Consider the following 22,705-nt stretch of genomic DNA (forward strand, 5'->3'; position numbering starts at 1 on the left):
CCTTCATGAAGGAGAGGCCTATCAATGAGAAAGAAGAGGCCTCTCATAACTTCATGGAGGAGAGGTCTATCAACGGCTGCTAGTCGGAGGGCTATAGGCCACCTCCAGCCTCAAAGGCAGGATGACTCTAGTACCAGTTGCAGGGGAGTAACTGCAGGAGAGAGGGCATGCCTTCCAGTGGCATCTGGTGGGCTACTGCGTGAAACAGGATGCTGGACTAGATGGGCCTTGGGCCTGATCCAGCAGGGCTGTTCTTATACCACCCAGCGGCCGGCCAGCCTGGCCACCACTTTCTCTTGCTGGACACTCGCCTTCCTCTCCTCCTCCCCTTGCTTGTGAAATCTTGCGAGAGCTGCCACACATGGGATTAGCAATGGGTACGACTTAGAGAAATATAGATATAGATATTGCAGAGGACAGGGCTGTAGCTCAGTGGCACAGCATCTGGGTTGTATGCAGAAAGTTCTAAGTACAGTCCCTGGCCTCTTCAGGTACGGCTGGGAAAGACACTTGCTTGAAACCCTGGAGAGGTGCTTGTCAGTGACACTACTGAACTAGATGGACCAAAGGTATGACTCGGATTGAGGCAGCTTCCTATATTCATACCCCAGCCTTTCATCCCAAAGGATTCCCAGAGCTTAAATATACCAAATCTATATTTGTACATTCTATATATTGCAAATGTATGATGTGTATTTGCATGATTCCAGCTGTCTCTTCAAGACCAAGATGATATGTCTTATGTTTTTCACTGTGATATGATCACTTATTCCAAAATGGGACAGAGACACACCAACAGCCTCTACTTATCCAGGGACTCTTCTTTCAGTCTCAGAACATGCCTCTGTTCTTCCAAAGAAATTAGATGGTAGTGTTATCACAAGATTACTGATTACATAATCGAGCCATAGTTTGGAGGCAGACTGGGAACTGTTTTACTAGTTTTGTTTTCAGAGAGTGGATGGGAATTAAAATAGGCCCTTCTCCATATTGTGTTGAAAGGCTCCTCGACCAAGTATGTGAATTAAGAACATCGCTGTAAACACACTCAAAAAAAGATATAGACAGCAACCAGAGAAAGACTCTGTTTATTTCCCAGAGCTGCCCCAGGAGAGGGAATGACAGCACCAGGGGAGGGGCAGCTGGGAGGTTTCTGTATTAAAATAGCATCTTCGTAAAACATGCAGTTGGCCTGGACATGCACCCCTCTTTCCTCACCCCTCCCTCCACAGTCCAGCTGGAGTTCAGATCCAAACCAGCAGGGCAGTAATCCATGACACGCTTCCCAAACGGCTCCTGCCATTCTAAAAGTGAAATGCAGGGCTGGGGAGAACAGGACCGGGATAGGCTGGAAAGTGGAGAGTCCACAGAGAGGACTCTCCTCCGACGTTTGCTTCACTAGCTTGGAATCGCTCCCCATTCCTCTCGCCTTTAGTGTACACGTTGGCATTAGTGTAGGAATGCTTGGCTCCTAAGGGCATCCACAAATGGGAGAGGATGCATTTCATGCCTTAGTTCAAATTAGCCTCTAACTTGCTTGTGAGGGAAGGGAATTGTAGGCCAGACCCTTCTATCCTCTTTATGCCCCTTTGTGACACCCCAGAGGGAAGGAGGCAGATGCTGTGGGGCAGTGGGCCTGTGAGAGGCTGTAGCTCAGCAAGGCATAAGTGTTTATCTGCACTGGGGTGAGGATGCTGTATGGCAAGGGACACAGCTTGTACTGGCTACTGGGAAAGGGCTAGAAAGGTGCCCCACACTTCTGCTAATGAGGCAGATGCATTCTGCAGGGGCAGCAGACAACTACCTGTACTACCCTGCCTCCAGTCCTCAGTCCCTCCTTCCCACTACAGCACGCATCTCTGTTTGGTTGATCAGTTCTTCCTTCTAGTTGCCTGTCCATCCAAACCAAAGAGCTCCTGTGCCTGGCCAATGGCAGGGGCTGAGGGGAGGGGATGACGCTGCTCAGGAGCTCCCAAGTTCTTCGCCCCATGCACAGAGCCCTCCCCCTCCAAAGGCAGAGGAGAGAGAGTGTATATGTGGATTGAGCAGAGAAAGCATCGGGAGATGGGGCCGGGGAAGCAGGAGCGGTTATTCCTTCTTCTCTGTGGCTCCCTCTGTCTTGCTCTGTGGCTCCTCCAAAGGGCGTGGAGCTTCCAGATGTTCAGCCAGTCTGGGCGTCTCAATGGTAACCTCGTGGGCAACACTCATGGAGGAACGGGGAGTGACAGGGAGGCGGCCGCTGACCTCTGAGGCCCGGAGACGTTGCATGAAGGTCGTAACACGTATGGCTTTCTGCAAGGAGAAAGGGAATGTTGAGAACAGTTCCCATGCTTCCAAAGCATGCCCCTGCCCCTCTGTTGACTCTTCCAACTTGCTCCCAGTCACTGATCCCAACTGGAAGGATTGCTACGACAGGTAAAGACATCTGCAACTTGCACTGCTGTGACTCTCAGGTTCATGAGTCCTGGTGGGCAGAATGAAATTCTCCGACTCTGCTCTAAATGCAAGGTAAAAAAAACTCCTTGCATCGCCGACTTCCTTTGAACTTTTTTCTTTTTATAATCTTCTTTATTAAAAGTTTTTTTTACAAGTATGTAAACAACAGATAAAGTAAACGTTAATGCATCAACAAACTTAAAAACATCCTGCATGAGGATTTATTTTGAGTTTTGAGGAGTTAGAACTTGTCAATAAGGAAAAAGGGAATAGCTAAAATGTTTCCTTGAACCAGAATGAGCATTCCATTATTTGAACATCTTTGAAAGAAAATGGAGGGCGGGGGGGTTTCCAAGGGCAGAGGCAGTTTCTGCATATTTGAAGTGTTGTTTCTTTATCAAATGTTTCTTTTAAGTAGAAAGTGTGCCAGCACTCCATGTGAAATGCATGTACATCCTAAAACACTCCCCAGTCCCCAGAATCCCTTGCAACATGCAGAGGTTTCTTGGTTATTAGTGATGGCTTATTTGAAGGCAGGGAGTGTGGAAAACCCCATCTTGGGCATAGCATTGCTCCCCAGCTGTTCCTTGGCACACTGTGCCTCATATTCACTCCCACATTTTCCTCCCTGCAACCTAGTGCCATCTAGTGGCATAAAACTCACCCTCCACTTGGCCTTGGCAAAGTTCTTTTCAATCTGAGCACATACCCCTTCCTTGAGGTTCTTTTCGGAGGCAATGTTGCCAGATATCCTGCCAAGAGGGAGAGAGGGAAAGAGTGGGGGGTGATGGAACATAGATGACACAGGTCAAGTGGGGTCTATTTTAGAAAGTTTCTTTAACTCATAGGCAATTCTCTGTTTCTACTACCCAGACATAAGAAGAAGAGCCTTGCTGGATCAGGCCCAAGACCAGCTTGTCCATCATCCTGTTTCTCATAGGGGCCAACCAGATCCCCCTAGGATGCCCATAAGAGGGAGATGAAAGCATTCTCTGGGCTGTTGTCTGATTTAATAAATTTTAGCCGACTAATCATATGAGTTTTCTTCAGTTAACGAATGGATTAAATCTCCATAAATGTGCATATGGATAATAGTTCTGAAGGCGGGGAGGGAAGATTGTTTGAGATTATTTGCATGTGGCACAGAAGGTAACCTCTTAAAAGAAGCATTCCCAACCATGTGGGAATGCCTCTTCTAAGATGGTACCTGCTATCCACAGTTTTGTACAGATTTTTACTAAAGATAGTTTCTGGTTGTTTTTTAATCTGCTGCCTGATTAATCAGGGCACCCTTTTAAATAATCAAAATATTTTAATTGACTAGCAGGCCCAGCTGGCCTGTCTATGTGAGGCAGACTCTCATCTCAGATGCCACATTGGTGGGAGCTGCTGCTGTAGTTCACCTCTGCCAACCTCCACTGTGGCTCCTCCTCCTGTGCTCCCAGGATTCAAGGAACATAGGAAGCTGCCATATACCGAGTCAGACCATTGGTCTATCTAGCTCAGTATTGTCTTCACAGACTGGCAATAGCTTCTCCAAGGTTGCAGGCAGGAGTCTCTCTCTCAGCCTTATCTTGGAGAAGTCAAGGAGGGAACTTGGAACCTTCTGCTCTTCCTCCATCCCCTGAGGGGAATATCTTACAGTGCTCACACATCAAGTCTCCCATTCATATGCAACCAGGGTGGACCCTGCTTAGCTAAGGGGACAAGTCATGCTTGCTACCACAAGACCAGCTCTTCTGAAAGGAGCAGCAATCTCTAGCCATATAATGTGTCTGTAGGACCCCACAAATTATCCATTTGCCATTGACCAGAACCACTACCCCCCCCGCCGCCCACCGACACCTTACCAGATATGTCCCAATGCCTCCTGTGCCGTGATTCGCTGGTCCTGATCAACCTCCATAAGCCGTGACACCAGCTTTTTGGCTGCAAGGGAAAAGGATGGGTGTAGGGAATGCTAAGAAAAATAAATGACTGCTCTGGGGGCCAGAGCTAAGCTTGGGAAAACGCCTGCAATAGAATTTATTTCTGTGTTTGTTTCATATTCTTCATACCACCTGAGATGTACATCTCTAGGTGGTGTACAAGTGAGAATGTTGATGCTGACCTGGCAGCAGCTCTCCAGCGTTTCGGACAGGGGCCTTCCCCAACCCAAGACTGAACCAGGGATATTCTGCATGCAAAGCAGAAGAGGATGAGGATCACCGTTTTAAACGTTCCCTTCCGTTTTGAATGCTATGTTTTTAAAGAAGCCTCCTTCCAAGCAGAAAATTAATTCCAAAGATATAATCAGTGGAAAATTCCAAGCAGAAAACCAGGGAAAGACCAAGACTGGAACTTCCCTCCCTAAAGTGCTGATTTTTTTACTTGAAGGATGCTTTTTACTTGGGAGAAAATTCCCCCAACTGAAGCCTAGAGTGATACAGTATATTCTGCTACCTCAGGATCCCAGCAGCTCAGTTTGCTGCCTGTGTAGCCCAGTCCCCTAGTGTGGCAGGACCAGAAAATGAGCTGATTCAAGGAACATGGAGGAGGCTACCTCCTGTGGGGGAACATAACATAAGAACAGCCCTGCTGGATCAGACCCAAAGCCCATCTAGTCCAGCATCCTGTTTCACACAATGGCCCACCAGATGCCACTGGGAGCCTACAGGCAGGAGTCGAGAGCGGGCCCTCTCTCCTGCTGTTACTCCCCTGCAACTGGTATTCAGAGGCATCCTGCCTTTGAGGCTGGAGGTGGCCTATAGCCCTCCGACTAGTAGCCGTTGAGAGACCTCTCCTCCATGGAGTTATGCAGACCCCTCTTAAAGCCATCCAGGTTGTTGGCTGTTACCACATCTTGTAGCAGAGAATTCCAAAAGTGGATTATGCATTGTGTGAAAAAGTACTTCCATTTGTTGGTCCTAGATTTCCTGCAATCAATTTCATGGAGTGATCCCTGGTTCTAGTGTTATGTGAGAGGGAGAAGAATTTCTCTCTGTCCACTTTCTCCACACCATGCATGATTTTATAGACCTCTATCATGTCTCCCCGCAGTCGTCTTTTTTCTCAAATAAAAAGCCCCAGGTGTTTTAGCCTTGCCTCATAAGAAAGGTGCTCTAGGCCCCTGATCATCCTGGTTGTCATCTTCTGCTCCTTTTCCAGTTCTACAGTGTCCTTTTTCAGATGTGGTGACCAGAATTGTACATAGTACTCCAGGTGGGGCTGCAGCATGTTATCCTAGTAAGTGAGGCCCGAGGGGGGCTACAGGAGGTTGGGCTGAGGCTCTCACTTACCAGCAAGAGAGATGTCATCCCAATAGGGGGAGTCAAAGTCATAGTCCCCAGCCAGAATTTTGCGGAATATACGGCGGTTGTGGCTGTCACTGTTTTCATCATCGGTGTCATCGTAGAATGGGGGGTTCCCAGACAGGCTGTTGAATGATGGGGATTGGTTGTGAGAGGTCCTTATTGGGCAGCAGGAGGCTCTCTCTCAAGCAGCTGGGAGCCAAATATGTCTTAATAGGCCCTCCCAAAGTTCACCCCACATCTAGCAAGGCTACTCATCTTGAATCCCAAGTACATGTGAAGAGGAAGGTGGCTTCTTACAGGCTACAAAGCCATACAGTTGCTTCTAAGGTGCCATGGCACCAGGCTGGATTCCAGAAAGCCCATTCACAGTCTGGGGCAGTGAGATGAGACTGGAGAACGGAATAATATAACCCAGCATTTTGGAGTGTTCTAAAGCACTTCCCGTTCATATCTCTGTAACTCTGACAAGATTCCTCTAAGGGGTGGGGTGATCTTATTATCCTCAGATTGCTGATGAGATCTAGATATGAGAGGGAGCAGCTTGCCTAAAGCCAACTAATTAGTTCCTCAGACACAAGGCCTGAACCTGAAAGGGGCTTTCTGGGTTGCAGTTCAGTGTCTTGGAAGCTGCACTACATTCGCTCACAATATGTTAATAGGATATCTTAAAAGGTCATCTCATAATTAAGTAAGCAATTTCCTTGGGATGTATTACAATCAATGTTATTGTTTCCCGAGAGACCAAACAGGATTTTCTTTTATTGATGGGAAGAGGAACTAGCCACAAAAAAAGAAAGGAACTAGCCACAAAACACAATAACAATGAAGATACCTAACCGCATCCAATCTGTCCATTCTGATACTTTCAATTCTGCCTAGACAATTCAAAATTTAATTTGCGTCTTCCTTTCCCACATGCAGTCATATTTTTAAAATTATTATTATTATTTACATTTTATATCCCGCTCTTTCTCCAAGGAGCTCAGAGCAGTGTACTACATACTTATGCATGCGCAGAGAGAGAGTGGTGGAACTCACAGAATGAACATGATAACCCCTACAGCCCAGCAGTCAACAGGACGTCCGTAACGTTGTCGGGCAACCACCTCAGGAGCTGTGTGAGGAGAGACACAGGCATCAGAGGAAGTGATAGAAAGTTGTGGACAAGATATCTGTGGAACTGGGAGGCAGGCTCTAGGACTGCCACAACTTTTTTTTCCCCTGACAAAGACCCTGTACTCTTAACAAGCATGCAAGTTTAGAATCAAAAGGTGCTTTTCATGTCAGTGCCTTGCCAGGCCAAGATAAAAGCAGCACTTGCTGAATTTCTGCCCATCATGCATGCATCTTTTAAAGGCCTTAGAGGCTCTGTCCGGTAAAAAAGGTGATCACTTACAAACTTCCTAGTTCCAATGGATATAACATGAAGTCTAGTTAGAAATGGTGGTGGGGAGAAATCAGTACTCCTGGGTTCTGTCCCAGCTCTGGGGGAAATTAAGGCACATAGATACCCAAATACTCAGGGGTCCCACATGGCTCTGTGATGGCACCATTCTCAAAGCGCGATAGATAGAAGTCCCGCAGGACAACCTTGGAGCGGTTGTTCTGGTTGTAGTACATGAGATTCTCCAGCTGGACATAGCAGAGACACAAGGGAAGAAAGCAAGCGCAAAGTTAGTGATGACTGCTACACAGCTTACACTACTCACACAATGCTAGGGTTGAATTTAGCCGCTTTTCCTATTGCTTACAGAGAGAGAGCTATCCCTTCTAGGGCCACTAGGTGGCGGAGGTTGCCCTAAGCACCTAGGCTTGCAATCCAGGACTCTAGCATTCTCTCCTCACCTTGAGGTTGCGGTGGACAATGTGCAGGTTATGTAAATAGGCTAATGCCTCCAGCACCTGCCGGATGACATTGCTGGCGTCCTTCTCCGTGTAGTAGCCCTGGTCTAGGATCCAGTCGAAAACATCCCCACCAGTGGCCCTGCAGAAGACACACCACAGGCTTGAGACATGCAACTAACTGGAAAAGAGGTGGCACATTCCATTCTCCCACGGGCATTGTTGTGCAGGCAGTCCTCAAGCTTGTGACACAATTGGTTCCTGAAAACTGAGTCTTGGGTCATAATCAGAACCCATGTTATATATGGAGGTTTGGTTCCTGAACCAGGGCCAGATACACCTTTATTTCTCTCCAGTGCTGTCAAAGTGGATGGTGTGTCAGTCACAGATGTGTAGCAGGGGAAAAAATTGTTGGTGGAGAATCAGAAGTTGCTCACCCTGGCCACCCACTCCCTTCTCAATCCCTTCCTGGCTTTCACTTTTCCATGGAAGGAAAATAGAGGAGAGCTGGTCTTGTGGTAGCAAGCATGACTTGTCCCGTTAGCTAAGCAGGGTCCGCCTTGGTTGCATTTGAATGGGAGACTACATATGAGCACTGTAAGAGATTCCCCTTAGGGGATGAAGCTGCTCTGGGGAGAGCATCTAGGTTCCAAGTTCCCTGCCTGGCATCTCAAAGAGAGGGCTGAGAAAGATTCCTGCCTGCCACCTTGGAGAAGCTGCTGCCAGTCTGTGTAGACAATACTGAGCTGGACGGACCAATGGTCTGACTCAGTATATGGCAGCTTCCTGTGAAGGGAGGGCCCCTTCTAACAGCCTTAGAATCTAAACCTCTAGCCAATAATGTCACTTTGTATTTTTATATGGTACCTAGCACACTGGGTGCTGAAATTCCATCTTGGAGGAGTGGAAACCAAGTAGTGCTGCCAGAGGGTCAGACGCAGTAATTGCTATCACGATCAGGTCTAGAAATTAAATGCTTTAAAACAAAATCTCCCCAGATCCTGCGGCAGCTGATATGTTCCAAGTGGAATTTTGTGCAAATAGCATTACTGAGAATGAACAAGCACAATTATGGTACTGGCTGGGTTTTGTGGCAGGGAGGTCTCTGGGGAGTGTCTTGTGGGAATAAGATGGCAGGACAGTGTCGCTGAAATATCTGGGCTTGGGATGGGAGATAACATGGAAGAACTGGTCTAGGGGGTTAAATAATGTGGACATGGGTTGTTCCTGGGTGGGGCACTGCAGTGCTGGAGCTCTCAAGAAACTAGCCAGGGATGGTGCAGTAGCACTACTGGGGCGGTGAGGGACACACCAATATTTTTTCTGTCCTGCTTTTTTTTACAGCTGCTATTCCCGTTCTCTCCTCGGCATGCCTTATTCTTGGCCAGGGCGCACCTAATCTGTTCTCCATCCAGGGCACGCTTCCCCTCTCTGCACCATTGTGGATCTTTAGAGTTACTGCTGCTGAGATCCAAACTCCTCACTGCACAGAGAGGCTGCTCCTGCTCGGAAGCAATTCTATGGAAAGCCTGCTCCGACCAGCAAGATATCCCACCGCGAGCCCTTTCTCATGATCACATGAGAGGGCTTGAGGGCGGGCAGTGGGGAAGGCAGCAGAAGCTGGTCCTCCCCGCGGACCATCTGGCTGCCGGGTCTGGGTAGGTCAGGGCATGCGGCTCATGCGCCCAGATGGTCCGCTGCTGGCCCAAGCAGCGCGGGGGTTGGGATGCATGGTCCCACACCCCATAAATTCCATAATGCACTGCATGAGTGTGCGGTGCATTGTGGGGAAAACACACACACACACACACACACACACACCGATGATGGCTGGGAGTCCACTCCTGTGCCAGCACTGGCTGGGAGAAGCTAGCGCTCACACACGAGCAGTCACGCTCACACCCTTAACCTTGGCTAACTGGCGGGCTCCATAGGTGGGTTTGCCACCGTAGTACCACCAGGAGCCACTTGGCCCCCACCAGTTCTCACAGGCAACCCAGCCCAGCCTTAGCTGCCCTCGCCCAGTCTTGGCTGCTCGCGAGAAGAGCCTCAGCATATCCTGCAGTAGACACCGAACTGTCTGCACCTGGATGTGCTTCGACTGTGTTAGGCTGCAGGCATGAGAAGCTGGAAGGGCAACCCTGCCTGGCTTACTGCCTTCGCTGTTGGACGAGGGCCGGGGAGAGCTGAGTTCAAATCGCCATTCAGCCCCGAACCTGAGTGGGTGACCCTGGACCAGTCACTTCTTTCTCAGCCTAATTTATCTCATGGGGTGAATCTGAGGGTAAACAACCATGGACTGTGCTCTGGGCTCCTTGGAGGGACAGCAGGATATAAATGTGGTGGTGGTGGTGGTGGTGGGGAACTGATATCACATTGAGTTCAAGTTCAGTTCCTATGTATTTACTTAAAGCTACATGTCACCACAAAACAAAGAAACAAAAAACCAGGTACCCAGCAGCAACCATCCTTGTAGTCAATACAATAGGAGAAGCTGAGGCTCTTTCAAGAGCGGTTGCTGCATCTTGGCATCCTTGATGCCCATTCCACACTCCTGTGCTACCACCTGGGTAGGCAGACTTCTCACCTCCCCCAGCTTCTTCTTGGACCCATTTGCGCCTGACACAATTGCACATCTCAATCTCCCAGCAAAACTTACAGTTCTTGGATGATGTAGAATTCTTTCCGTGTCTCAAAGGTGTCAATCAGCTGCAAGATGTTGGGGTGACTCACCCTGGAAGCAGAACAGCAGAGAAGCATCAGCTTCCCATCCTCCCCTCCCCTTTTCACTCCAGCTCAGCCATAAACCTCTCCCCCAATCAACCTGCATAGTCCTTGATGCTCAGCTCCTTCCCCCGGCTGAGATCTTTGTGTTGCCTATCCCCTGCTGGCCCAGCTCGGTTGTTTGCACCTTAGGGACTGTTTCTGCAAAGACCAAGTCAGCAGAAATCCCAGCCTACCCCTGAGGTCCTTATCAATCATTCATGCCTGCCTTTTAAATGTTTAAAGAGGCTAAAAACAGCTCGTGTGATGTGGGGCAGATCAGGGAATGTGGTGTGTGGCTTTGATTGCAAGCAGGGTGCCAGCTGCTGCTTACGATGGGGACTAGCAAGGACGGCTACCTTTGCCTTGCCTCTGCCTTTCACAGCAGCCTGACTCACAGCAATGGAGACCACTTTGAAGCAAAAACTATTATGCCTTCTTTTGCCCTTGAAAATATGACTATGATGGAAGGGTGAGTTGCAACGTAATCACAACTTCCCATGGTTTCTGCAAGCAACCATTCATAGAGAACAGGGATGGTAGGAGTTTTCTAATTATTTGGCAACTGATATCGCAGCGGGGAAATGACTTGACTTAGCAAGCCAGAGGCTGCCTGTTTGAATCCCTGCTGGTATGTTTCCCAGACTATGGGCAACACCTATATCGGGCAGCAGTGATGTAGGAAGATGCTGAAAGGCATCATCTCAGACTGCGTGGGAGGAGGCAATGGTAAACCCCTCCTGTATTCTACCAAAGAAAACCACAGGGCTCTGTGGGCGCCAGGAGTTGACACCGACTTGACGGCCCACTAATATCCTTACTACCTTTAACTAAATTAAGGATCAATTCTCTCTCGCTCAGAAGCATGAATCCTTCAGCATTATTGAATAACAATCAGGCTGAGCCTAGGAGGGACTGATCCATTCTGGGAGAGGGATAGCAAGCTCTGAGGCCATTCTATCCCACCGCACACCTAGTTCTCTCATCAAGAGAGCACAAATGGCCAATGGGCCCCATATTTTCCCCGCAGTGGGGCTAAAAACAGCTTGGGGGGCTTTTTTAATTAGGAAAAAATGGTGTGAAGGAAAAAAGGTTAAGAAGCCCCACTCTCCCCACATTGATCTTCTGCGTAAAATTGCAGTCTCAGCAGCTGCATTGTGTATTTGTAAAAAAACCCGCACATAAATCACTGCACATAGCATGTAGTTCCACCCCCAGCCTGAAGAGGGCTGGGAGAGTCTTCCCATCCTTTTGCAAGGGCCTCTCAGGCCTCGATTGGCTGGCTCCCTGACCCCTGACCCTTCCCCAGCTTCTCCTGGCTCCACCACCAGGTAATGCGAGACACGCCACAGAGAGCAGTCAGAGGAGCAGCCCAGGCTGCAGCTCCTCCCCAGCCAGCATGAACCCTGTTTCTGGAGGGATTGTGCTGAAGCAGCTGCCTGCCGTGCTACGGATGTCACACACGAGTTGGACATCAGGCCAGCTACTTGTGGCCGGCAAGCTGAGACTTCTCACCTAGTCCTGTCTCTGACCCAAACTTTAGCTTCCTTGCTGGGTTGGACTTCTCCCTTCCCCTGCCCTCCCAGGTGCAGCTTTCAGCATGTGAGGATTTCCCCAGCATGGAGATGCAGGGAGAAGCTTTATTTGTGGGATTTCTGCAGCTGTTAATGGCAGAGGAGTCTTGCCAGGGGGAAAAAACAACAACACAACCCCCCCCAAAAAAACACAGATGGCAATCATTGCCTTGATGTATTAATTTGCATCCCTGAATCTTTCCACTTTCCTTCAGCATTTTCCAGGCACTTTGTCTCTTTCTGTTAGTATTCTGGAGCTCTCCAGCCCCCTCTTGTGCTTCTGTTGCTGTAACTGAACATTTAGCTGCAAGGTTAACTATGGCTCGGTGACCATGAACTCCTCATACATCTGATCAACTTGGCAGCTGCTGGAAAGAAGCTACAGGGAGTGTTATTATTTACAGAAGCCCTGCGTGGTTCCTCAACACAACAGAGACAAACAAAATTTCCATGCAGATGACGGGGGGAGAATGAGAGAGCACCCGCAGGTGGGATGCACGCTCCATGAGTTCTCTGGGACATGCACGCACGCACACACATAGGACAGGCACCTACATCTTCAGGATGAGGATTTCATTCTTAGCTGCCCGGCGCACTTTGCGCCCATCTTTCTTGAGGAACTTCTTGCAGATGTACAGTCTGTCTGTCTGGCGTTCGCGAGCCACACAGATCTCACAGAACTCTTTCCTGCAGGATGGTGGAGGACAAAAAGAAGCTCAGGTACTGCTTTAAGATGTGCCCTGCTATATTAGTTCAAAGCACTATTCACACATGATGTCCGACACTCGTATAATCTAGCCCTATCCACACATTATGTTCAACACTCATACAACAAGTGTACGGTGAAAGACCATAATGTGTGAAGGACCTCAGGGATACAGGTACAGTTCTGTACACAGGTACAGAATTAACATGTTAGATTAAACACAGGTACAGCAGTACACTACCTATCTGTGTCTTGTATTTCAGGGGGCCTGCAACCAGGTTCACTTTTTAAATGAACACATGTACAGTCATTTACACAAAAATACGTACAAGTGAATGCATCTGAATGCAGATATAACGTAATGTCTGAATAAGGCTCAATGATCCAGCCATTCCAGCATTCTGTTTCTTACTGTGGCCAGCCAGAGGCCTTTGGGGAGCATACAAGCTGCAAAAGAAGCGATGGTAACCATCTCCTGTTCTTTATCCCCCAGAAACCAGTAGTCAGAGATATACTGCCTCTGAATCCAGAGGTTCCATTTAGCCATCATAGTTAATAGCCATTAACATATCTGCCAACATAGCCATAGTAGCTAATAGCCATTAACAGCCCATTCAGGTGTATGGGAAAATAGGGACATGTTGGCAGGTATGCATTAATAGACCTATCTTCCATGTTTTGGGTTTGTGGTCAGAGAAAGGAAGACAAAACACTAAATGTTTGTGCTGCATTAAGGATGCCAGATGGACTGGCCTATACAATGGGCAGCTGGGAGATGGGCCACATCATGTGCTGTCCTGAAGGCAAATATCCCCCAGTCTGCTGCTGTCTCTCTTAGCAGCCAGTTAACACTTCCTTCCCAGCCTGGTTGGCCATTTTGCTGCTGCAATGTTCTTTCTTTCATCTGCTGCTTGGGGCAAAATGGCCGACCACCAAGCATGGGCTGGAATGACGACAACAATCACAGTACCTACTGAAATATGCTCAGATTATGGGGTAAGTGGTAGGGGAGGTCTTTAATGAAATCTACACGCCTCATCCCTTCACTCTCTCCAGGTTTTGAGCAATTAGGCCCCTCTAGCTTTCTAAAACAGCAGCTAAGGGGGTGGGGGCTGGCCCCCTCTCTAATGCAAACCCTGTTTCACGGATCATTGAGTGCTAGGTGCTGGGAACTGCTGATGGCACAGCAATGGCAGGGAAAGCAAAGGGAGGAGATTTGGTTCCATGGTGGGAGGCAAGGCACAAAGCCATGGGTGAGAGCTATGAAGTGCAAACCACGGCCCTCCATCAGGAAGCCAACCTTGAGTGCAGTTCCAGACAGCTGAGGAGGATAGTGGGGCTGTTCTGCAAATGTCATCATAAGGGTTTTGAAATGGCTGTCCGGCTGGTACAAGAGAGGAGCAAGAATAGTACAGGTATCCCAGAAATGAAGAGGGGTGTGTGTGTGTGTGTGTGTAGAAGTTGCTGAAGTGCTGTGGCAGGGCATTTTAAAATGCTGGAGAAGAAAAGAAGGCCCTTCCCTAAGGATGCATCTCCCAGGTCATCGTGTCCCTCAGTTATCTGCAAATGCATTGCTTCTAAGGAGTGACCCCAGGAGCTGGAACAGCAATTTCCGGTAGTGCTGCCTACTTACGCCCGTAGCAGTTGCCCAATTTCATACTTGTCAGTAATGTCAGACAAGCTGTTGTAGTTCTTTTCATCCCGCAGTCCGATGCAGCCAAACGGCATCCTAGAAGGCAAAAGTGGCTGAGATGAGACTTACTGTAGCATTCCTGAGCCCTTTTATCCATTACCTGGGGTTGCGTAGTTCACCTTCTCTAGTTCTGCATGGTATTTGCTCCGAAGTCTTGGCTTGTTTGTTTGGGAGATTTATTTTTTAAGCAAATTCCTAGTCCTCATGGCTATGCAGGTTTGTGTGTGGGATCTAAATACCAGATCCCAAATTTGTAGCAATGAGCAGACTTTGTTTTGCACTAGGACTTGGGTTTCTTGTGTGCAGAAGTTGGGCTTTTGGTTACTTTTTGGCACATGTCAAACACACCTTTTTCTGCTGCCAAGCGCCATGCATCCCTGCTTTGTGAACTCTTTGAGGCCCAGCATCAACAGATCAGATCTCTTTTTACAGAGAATGTCCTGCTGAGCCCCTTAACATGGTCTTAACCAGAGTCATCGCCCTTCAGAGGGGAGAAGCCAGGACTGTCATACAGAGAGGGGCCTGCTGAATTCATGACCCTTTCTCCTGTCAAAATTCCCTTCATGCCTCGTTAGCGCGGCCTTCACACTCCAGAGGCAAAGAGCAGCTAGAGCGGAAGAGCAAGCAATCTCCTTTCAGGGCTGGGGACAAAACCCTGGAGTCCTGCCTCACCTCCCCTACCCCCCACATCCCCGTGTATTCTGTGCCCATCCATTCTTCTCCAAGCTTAAAGAAAGGACCCTTGATCCCGGGTTCCAGCCCCCCAAAGGAAAGCTTGATAAGGTTTCAGCACAAACAGCATATTCTGCAGCTGTGCTGAGGCCCATAAACAAGCCGTGCTAATCTTACAGCAGAAACAGTCCGCAAAGCAGGCAGGCAAAGATTTTTTAAAAAGTCTTGACGATACCACAGGCCTCTAACAAATATATTGTGGCACAAACTTTTGTAGGCAAGAGTCTGCTTTGATGCATGATGGAGAGGAACAAAAGGACTTCCTTGCAGCCTCCCAAGTGTGTTTTTTAGCTCTAAAGACTTGGGTTGTTTTTCTGCCTCTGGCCTCATTTAAACTGCCTCTGGGTATTTGTTTGTCTGTCTGTTTTTATACTTCTGTACTGGTCTTTCACTAATATAGCCACATTGATTTAAAAACACAGAGACATAATTATAACAACATTAACATTCCATAAAACAAACACAGAAAGCCATACAGCAAGTTTTCCTCATTCCCCGTAGGCAGGCAGGCCTGAATAAAAGTGTCTTCAGTTGCCTATGGAAAGCCAGAAGGGAGATCTCCCCCACCCCCTCAGATCAAAGCCCTGTTTCAGGTCCCATCCAGCAGTTGGTTGTCATATCCTCTACCTGATCATGATTTCCTATTGATTATTATTTATAATTGATAAAGCACTGTATTTGTATCGGTGATGCATAAAAATTACCAAAATCTGAGACAGGCCCTGCCCACAGACTTCTCATCAATCATCATCGTTGCCATCATCACCAACTACGACGACTACAAATATTTAAATCCTGCTTTTCACCAAATGTTCTCAAAGTGATTTACATCGAAAAACAAACAGACAAATAATAGACATAATCCGAAAGGGAAAAGGCAGTAGGGAGGGAAAACAAACAAGCTGTTTCAAGTACCCCTTCGTAGGGTGGCATAAAAGCCCAGAACGGATGTCACCATGACTAGCCAGGTGGGCTGCCCACTGAGGGAGACAGTGCTGGGAGTGGGTGAGGAGAGTCAAATGGCCGCTGGGCTCCCAGCCAAGCCACTGGAGTAGGCCTTGCTATCTCACCTCTCCCTCAGATGCTGTCAGGGGGAGTGGTTGCCATCTTATTTATTTATTTAGACCTGTGTGCACGTCTCACTTTCTAGCCAGGATGGCATCCACAAGTGGCGTACCATTCCAATCAACTAAAAATGACAATACAAATAAGGAGAGGGCGGCCTATGAGGGTCTCTCTTTGGGAGGAGACGGAGTCCAAGTGCTTCCCTCCTGAGGGGGTCAAAGGAGCTCGGGATGTACTCTGTCTGTACTTGGAGGTGGCAATGCCAGCTCACAGAAGCAGCCCCGCCACTGCCTGGCAGAATCTTCTGCTCTCTGGGGAGTGTGCATTGTCAGTGGCCAGACTGCCATGCGAATGCTCCTTTGAACAGCAGCATTGTATTATTATTTATTTACACAGTCAGACAGGTGTGATTGACTGGTTTGTTTTATCCAGACATCGAGTCCTTCCCAAGGACCTGGGATGGCTGAATTTTATTGTCAATTGTTATAGATATCGTCGCAGAATATAGGCTGTTCCCAGTAAAGTTGCTTTCTGTAATTGGCTGATAATGATGATGATGATGATGATTACATTTATATCCCGCTCTTCCTCCAAGGAGCCCAGAGCAGTGTGCTACATACTTGAGTTTCTCTTTCACAACAACCCTGTGAAGTAGGTTAGGCTGAGAGAGAAGTGACTGGCCCAGAGTCACCCAGCAAGTCTCATGGCTGAATGGGGATTTGAACTCGGGTCTCCCCGGTCCTAGTCCAGCACTCTAACCACTACACCACACTGGCTCGCATGTATGTCACACATGTGGAAGTATGAGGGCAGATATAGCCTCTCCGGCACTCTTTCATCCAAAAGGGGTGAGCCTACCCCTCGTAGACTCAGCAGGGGCACACTGTTTACAAACATATGGGCCAGAGAGGGTCTCTGCAACAAGAGGTGCCATCAGTGATAGATGCCACTTTCTATCTAGCCAGAGGGACACTAAACATGATGTGTCTCTTTTCTTCCTTGAAGTAACACTTGCTGGGGCCTCATTTGTGCTGCTAGCTTTGGGTGAGTCATCTAGTATCTCAGGGACAAAGCCATAATATCCTGGGTTTGTTCAGTGCTCTCCCAAATGATGCAGCTGCATCTTACATATGCATAAAACTCTCTCAGGTGATTTTCTTTTATGGACATTATGCATTTAAATTCTTACCACCCTGAACAACTCATGCCTCAGGCTTGTTTTTTGACCCATTGCCCCTTCTTCATTTCAGTAAATCTATTCTTTTGACAACCACCTTGCAAAATATCTTGTAAGAAGCGACATAGGTGCAAAAATGTTTGCAAAACTTTGGAGCCAGATAATTTTGCTTTCTGATCTCAGCAGCAAACCAGCAGTCACTAGGCCTGAATCTTTTACTGCCCATGGCTCCTGGGTGCCTACATTTTTGCAGCCCTGGATTTTGGGTTATATTTCTTTAGATTCACAACTTGGGGAGAACTAATTATGGAGACTGGTGCCTTTTCCTTCAAAAGTGTGAAAGTGACACTTGAAATGATCAAAACCTATAAATGAATTCTCATCCAAATTGTTTTGTATAAAGTATGGTTAAAAGCTGTCCATTGCCGGTGTACCTGCAAGCTTTCCATTTCACAGCCATTGGCTAGGTGGTTCTAATGTCATGGAATGTTCAAAAAAATTCTGATTGGAAGGGCGAAATGGTCAACATGGAATGTTCATAAATATGGTGGAGTCTAGTTGTGTAGTGAAAGGTCAGTTTAGATTGGGGGGGCCCATACAGAGTTAGGAACAGAAGGAGCTGTGTGAGCAGGCAGAGAGGCTGAGGATTGAGAAGTTGTATGGGAAGAGAGTGCTGAAAGTAAAGAAGCTAAGGAAAATCTAAAGTAATGGTAACTGAAAGAAGTGAGGAGAATAAGCAGTGGTTGAAAAATAAATCAATGGGAACATAAGAACAGCCCTGCTGGATCAGGCTCAAGGCCCATCTAGTCCAGCATCCTGTTTCACACAGTGGCCCACCAGATGCTGCTGGAAGCCTACAGGCAGGAGTTGAGGGCATGCCCTCTCTCCTGCCATTACTCCCCTGCAACTGGTACTCAGAGGCATCCTGCCTTTGAGGCTGGAGGTGGCCCACAGCCCTCCGACTAGTAGCCATTGATAGAACTCTCCTCCATGAAGTTATTCAAACCCTCCTTAAAGCTATCCACGTTGTAGGCTGTCACCACATCTTGTGGAGGAAAATTCCACAAGTGGATTTTGCATTGTGTGAAAAAGTACTTCAGTTTGTTGGTCCTAGATTTCCTGGCAATCAATTTCATGGGATAACCCCTGGTTCTAGTGTTATGTGAGAGGGAGAAGAATTTCTCTCTATCCACTTTCTCCACACCATGCACAATTTTATAGACCTCTATCATGACTCCCTGGAATCATCTTTTTTCTGAACTAAAAAGCCCCAGGTGTTGTAGCCTTGCCTCATAAGAAAGGTGCTCTAGGCCCCTGATCATCTTGGTTGCCCTCTTCTCCACCTTTTCCAGTTCTACAATGTCCTTTTTAAGATGTGGTGACCAGAACTGTACGCAGTACTCCAAGTGTGGTCGCACCATAGTTTTTTATAAGGGCATTATAATATTAGCCATTTTATTTTCAATCCCCTTCCTAATGATCCCTAGCATGGAATTGACCTTTTTCACAGCTGCCGCACATTGCATCAACACTTTCAGCGAGCTGGCCACCACGACCCCAAGATCCCTCTCCTGGTCAGTTACCGACAGCTCAGATCTCATCAGCATATACTTGAAGTTGGGGTTTTCGTCCCAATGTGCATCACTTTACACTTGCCAACACTGAACCGCATTTGCCACTTTGTTACCCACTCCCCCAGTTTGGAGATATCCTTTTGGAGCTCCTCACAATCCGTTTTGGATTTCACTACCCGAAAGAGTTTGGTATCATCTACAAATTTGGCCACCTCGCTGCATACTTCTGCTTCCAGATCATTTATGAATAAATTAAAAAGCACCGGTCCCAGTACAGATTCCTGGGGGACCCCACTTCTTACTTCCCTCCATTGTGAAAACTCTCCATTTATCCCAACCCTCTATTTCCTGTCTTTCAACCAGTTAGCAATCCACACATGTACTTGCCCCCTTATCCCATGACCGCTAAGTTTCCTCAGGAGTCTTTGATGAGGAACTTTGTCAAAAGCTTTTTGGAAGTCCAAGTATACTATGTCAACTGGATCACCTTGATCCACACACTCGTTGACACTCTCAAAGAAGTCCAAAAGTTTGGTGAGGCAAGATTTGCCTTTGCGGAAGCCATGCTGGCTCACTCCCAGCAGGGCCTGTTCGTTTAGGTGCTTTACAATTTTATCCTTGAGGATGCTTTCCATCAATTTGCCTGGAACGGACATTAAGCTAACCGGCCTGTAATTTCCCGGATCGCCCCTGGATCCCTTTTTGAAAATCGGTGTTACATTTGCTACTCTCCAGTACAGAGCCCGATTTCAGGGATAAGTTATATATTTTAGCAAGGAGGTCAGCAATTTCACATTTGAGTTCTTTGAGGACTCTTGGAAGATGGAAGAAACAGAAGCCTGAAGACAAGCTGTTGAGGGGGGAAAGAATCAGAAAGAGAAGTAGCTATAAGCAGGAAGGAATCCAAGAACAGGAATGCTGAGCAGACAAGGAAGCTCTTCTCACAATTAGTGAGAAGACCTTCTGGCGGGTCTGTGGGGAGAGCGTGCTTAGCCTCTGATGACGATCTTGCCTGCAGCCCTGGGCGGTCAGATGAGCCGCCCACACGACTACTGGCTCCGCCAAGGAGCCTGTGGGGGCTGTGGGGTCGGAGGCTGTGCGGGGCATTCTAGAGAGATCTCCGAGGCCGGGAGGCTGGCTGCAGCCTCCCGGCCGGGGGTCTACTCATGTGTCACCGCGCGCCCCGGCAGCACACAAGCAAAAAAATGAGGTTAACAGAGCGCTCACCTTCGAACCACCCAGTGGTTCCCGCAAGCAGTAGAAAGCGGGCTAGGCTCCCTTAGCCCGCTCGCTACTGATTGTGGGAATAGCTTCTACATGGGGCTTAGGACTGGGAAGCCGGTTCAGAAAAAGGCTAAGAGAAGGGATGTCTGGGGGGAAAAATCCGTTTTTGGACAGGAAGGGTGTGCACTAGCAAGCGAGCTTTGAAAAGCTGAAGAAATGTCAGCTGGGGATGCTAAAGAGGCAATAAAGAGGGAATGGGAGGATTTCACATAATTGATTTGAATAAATCAGCTTGGCTGCAGATCACCTCCAACAGAATGCTGACACACATGTTTCTTTAGCTTTGCTGAAGAAAGAGAATGGTCAGGCCTAGGCCTAGGCGGGGCTGGGCACTGCGGGCAGAAAATGGATAAAGAAGGAGGAGGCAAGGTGGCTGAAGGGAAGAGGATGATGGAGGAGGGATGAGAAACGGGGATCTGAAGGGGGGAAAACAGTAGAAAGAGCCAGAGGCAGGGAGACCGTGAATGAAGGCAAGGAGAAGCCAAGGGAATGGACAGGTAAGAGAAAACAGAAGACACCCTCACACAGGATTTAGATGCATGAGAGTTTGTGCACTGTTAGGCAGGGAGTAGAGAGTTAAAAGATCTCTTGGCCGGGTTAGAGTTGCCAAATATTGTTTTTAACCAGCCTCTTTGGCGTTTTGACAGCAGCAACTTGAGCTGCAGACATTAGAAGGTGATGATGCTTATTTAATATTTGCCACCATCAACATGTTGAAATTAAAAAACAACAACTACCAAATATGATGATCAATCTGCAGTTGATTAAGGCTAGGAAGAGGATCTTGGACCCTTCTGTCAAAGCACTCACTTCTTACAACCTGATCTTATGCATGCTTGCTCAGAAGCAAGTCTCACTGATTGTAGTCCTATGATCAAGAAAGGTAGTCCAAGGAGTGGTCAGCTACAATTTAGAGCTGTGCATATTCCCGGAAACCATATGTGTGAAGTCTGAAATCCTGGTCGGAGGACTGGGAAATGATCATGTGCAAGGGGGAATCCCAGCTGAGCTGACATTGACTATCTTAGATTTGATTTACGGTGGCTTACCAAACTATGATTCCCCCTCGCACACAACCACTTCCAGGTCTTCTGATTTGGGTCTTCACCACCACACATGTGGTTTTCAGGAGCACACATGACCCTGAATCTAAGCTGGCCGTTCCTCCGACTAACTTGCATGATCCTAAGAACACAGCCACTGAGTTCAACAGCATTTGCTATCTAGTAAGTGTGTTTATGATTGCAGCCAAAGGTCCCAATCCAGCTAAAAAAATAAGTCATGACCAAGGCTGCAATCCTATGCATACTTACTAGGGAGTGAATCCCAATGAAATCAATAGGATTTACTTGAGAGCAAACATGCATAGGATCGCATGTTAAGATTAAGAGAGGAGAGCTGGTCTTGTGGTCGCAAGCATGACTTGTCCCCTTAGCTAAGCAGGGTCTGCCCTGGTTGCATATGAATGGGAGACTTGATGTGTAAGCACTGCAAGATATTCCCCTCAGGGGATGAAGCCGCTCTGGGAAGAGCAGAAGGCTCCAAGTTCCCTCCCTGGCGGCTTCTCCAAGATAGGGCTGAGAGAGACTCCTGCCTGCAACCCTGGAGAAGCCGCTTTCAGTCTGGGTAGACAGTACTGAGCTAGATGGACCAATGGTCTGACTCAGTATATGGCAGCTTCCTATGTTCCTATTATCACAACAAATTTGTTTGATTTAAATGGGGCTTGCATCACAATCAGTGTTCCCTCTAACAGGGATTCCCAGATATAGTTGACTACAACTCCCATAATCGCCAAGCAAAAGCCATTGCAGCTGAGTATTATGGGAGTTGTAGACAATAACATCTGGGAATCCCTGTTAGAGGGAACACTGATCACAATCCTCCTAAGTCAGTCCCACTGAGTACAATGGGACCTACTCCCCAAAAAGTGTGCTTAGGATTGCAGCCTCAGCCACAGCTAACCTTCACTGAATCACTAACTTTTCAACATGTCACAGATGCATGAGTGGCTCTTCCATGAGGCAAGGTGAAGCACCAGCAAGATGGCAAGATGCCCCCTGCTTTAAAAAATGGGGAGAAGGAGGGCAGGTTGGTCACACAAGTGGGGGGGGGGACATCTAGCACTCTGCCTCAGGTGCACAGAGGCCTTGAGCTGCCACTGCACAAATGAAAACAGGATTATGATTGTTAACACCCCAGTTCTCCTGCCAAAAGGTCAGTATGTGAGATCTCCCCCATCACACCATTACACGTGGCTTTAGGTGTGACTCTGCCTGCTAATTTGCTTACTCTGTTGTCGTCTGTCCTCCTCTGCCATAAAAGCCTTTGTTCTTCTAAGATCATTTGTTGAGACCCTTCTCTAGATCTCTGCTGGGGAGAAGAGCTGTCTTTGGTAGAATATAGGAGGGCTTTAACCATTGCCTCTCCCATGCAGTATGAGATGATGCCTTTCAGCATCTTCCTACATCACTGCTGCCCGATATAGATGTTTCCCATAGTCTGGGAAACATACCAGTGGGGATTTCAACCAGCAGCCTCTTGCTCGCTAGGCAAGTGATGTCCC

The 22,705-nt window shown here is 47.8% G+C and overlaps 1 protein-coding gene across 8 annotated transcripts in view; it reads right to left on the reverse strand.

Moving 5' to 3' along the window:
* Window positions 1–1,072: 1,072 nt before the first annotated feature.
* The window catches only part of LOC128346922 (caM kinase-like vesicle-associated protein), a 50,115-nt gene continuing 28,482 nt past the window's right edge, over window positions 1,073–22,705 (reverse strand). For 3 of the 8 annotated variants that reach the window (XM_053300716.1, XM_053300713.1, XM_053300711.1), the window contains exons 2-11: window positions 14,248–14,343; window positions 12,464–12,595; window positions 10,231–10,305; window positions 7,575–7,713; window positions 7,241–7,361; window positions 6,768–6,843; window positions 5,715–5,851; window positions 4,287–4,365; window positions 3,101–3,188; window positions 1,073–2,292 (exon numbers count right to left, since the gene is read on the reverse strand). In XM_053300716.1, coding sequence (XP_053156691.1) covers window positions 2,089–2,292; window positions 3,101–3,188; window positions 4,287–4,365; window positions 5,715–5,851; window positions 6,768–6,843; window positions 7,241–7,361; window positions 7,575–7,713; window positions 10,231–10,305; window positions 12,464–12,595; window positions 14,248–14,342 — 1,146 coding nt within the window. In that variant the 5' untranslated portion in view covers window position 14,343 and the 3' untranslated portion in view covers window positions 1,073–2,088. Of the gene's footprint in view, window positions 2,293–3,100; window positions 3,189–4,286; window positions 4,366–5,714; window positions 5,852–6,767; window positions 6,844–7,240; window positions 7,362–7,574; window positions 7,714–10,230; window positions 10,306–12,463; window positions 12,596–14,247; window positions 14,344–14,655; window positions 14,694–15,515; window positions 15,601–15,743; window positions 15,847–15,954; window positions 15,974–16,109; window positions 16,342–22,705 lie in introns of those variants that run through there. The other 5 variants (XM_053300715.1, XM_053300717.1, XM_053300709.1 and 2 more) reach the window with 5 other exon arrangements.

This window comes from Hemicordylus capensis, chromosome 2, assembly GCF_027244095.1.
Source record: "Hemicordylus capensis ecotype Gifberg chromosome 2, rHemCap1.1.pri, whole genome shotgun sequence".
NCBI classification, from domain to species: Eukaryota; Metazoa; Chordata; class Lepidosauria; order Squamata; family Cordylidae; genus Hemicordylus; species Hemicordylus capensis.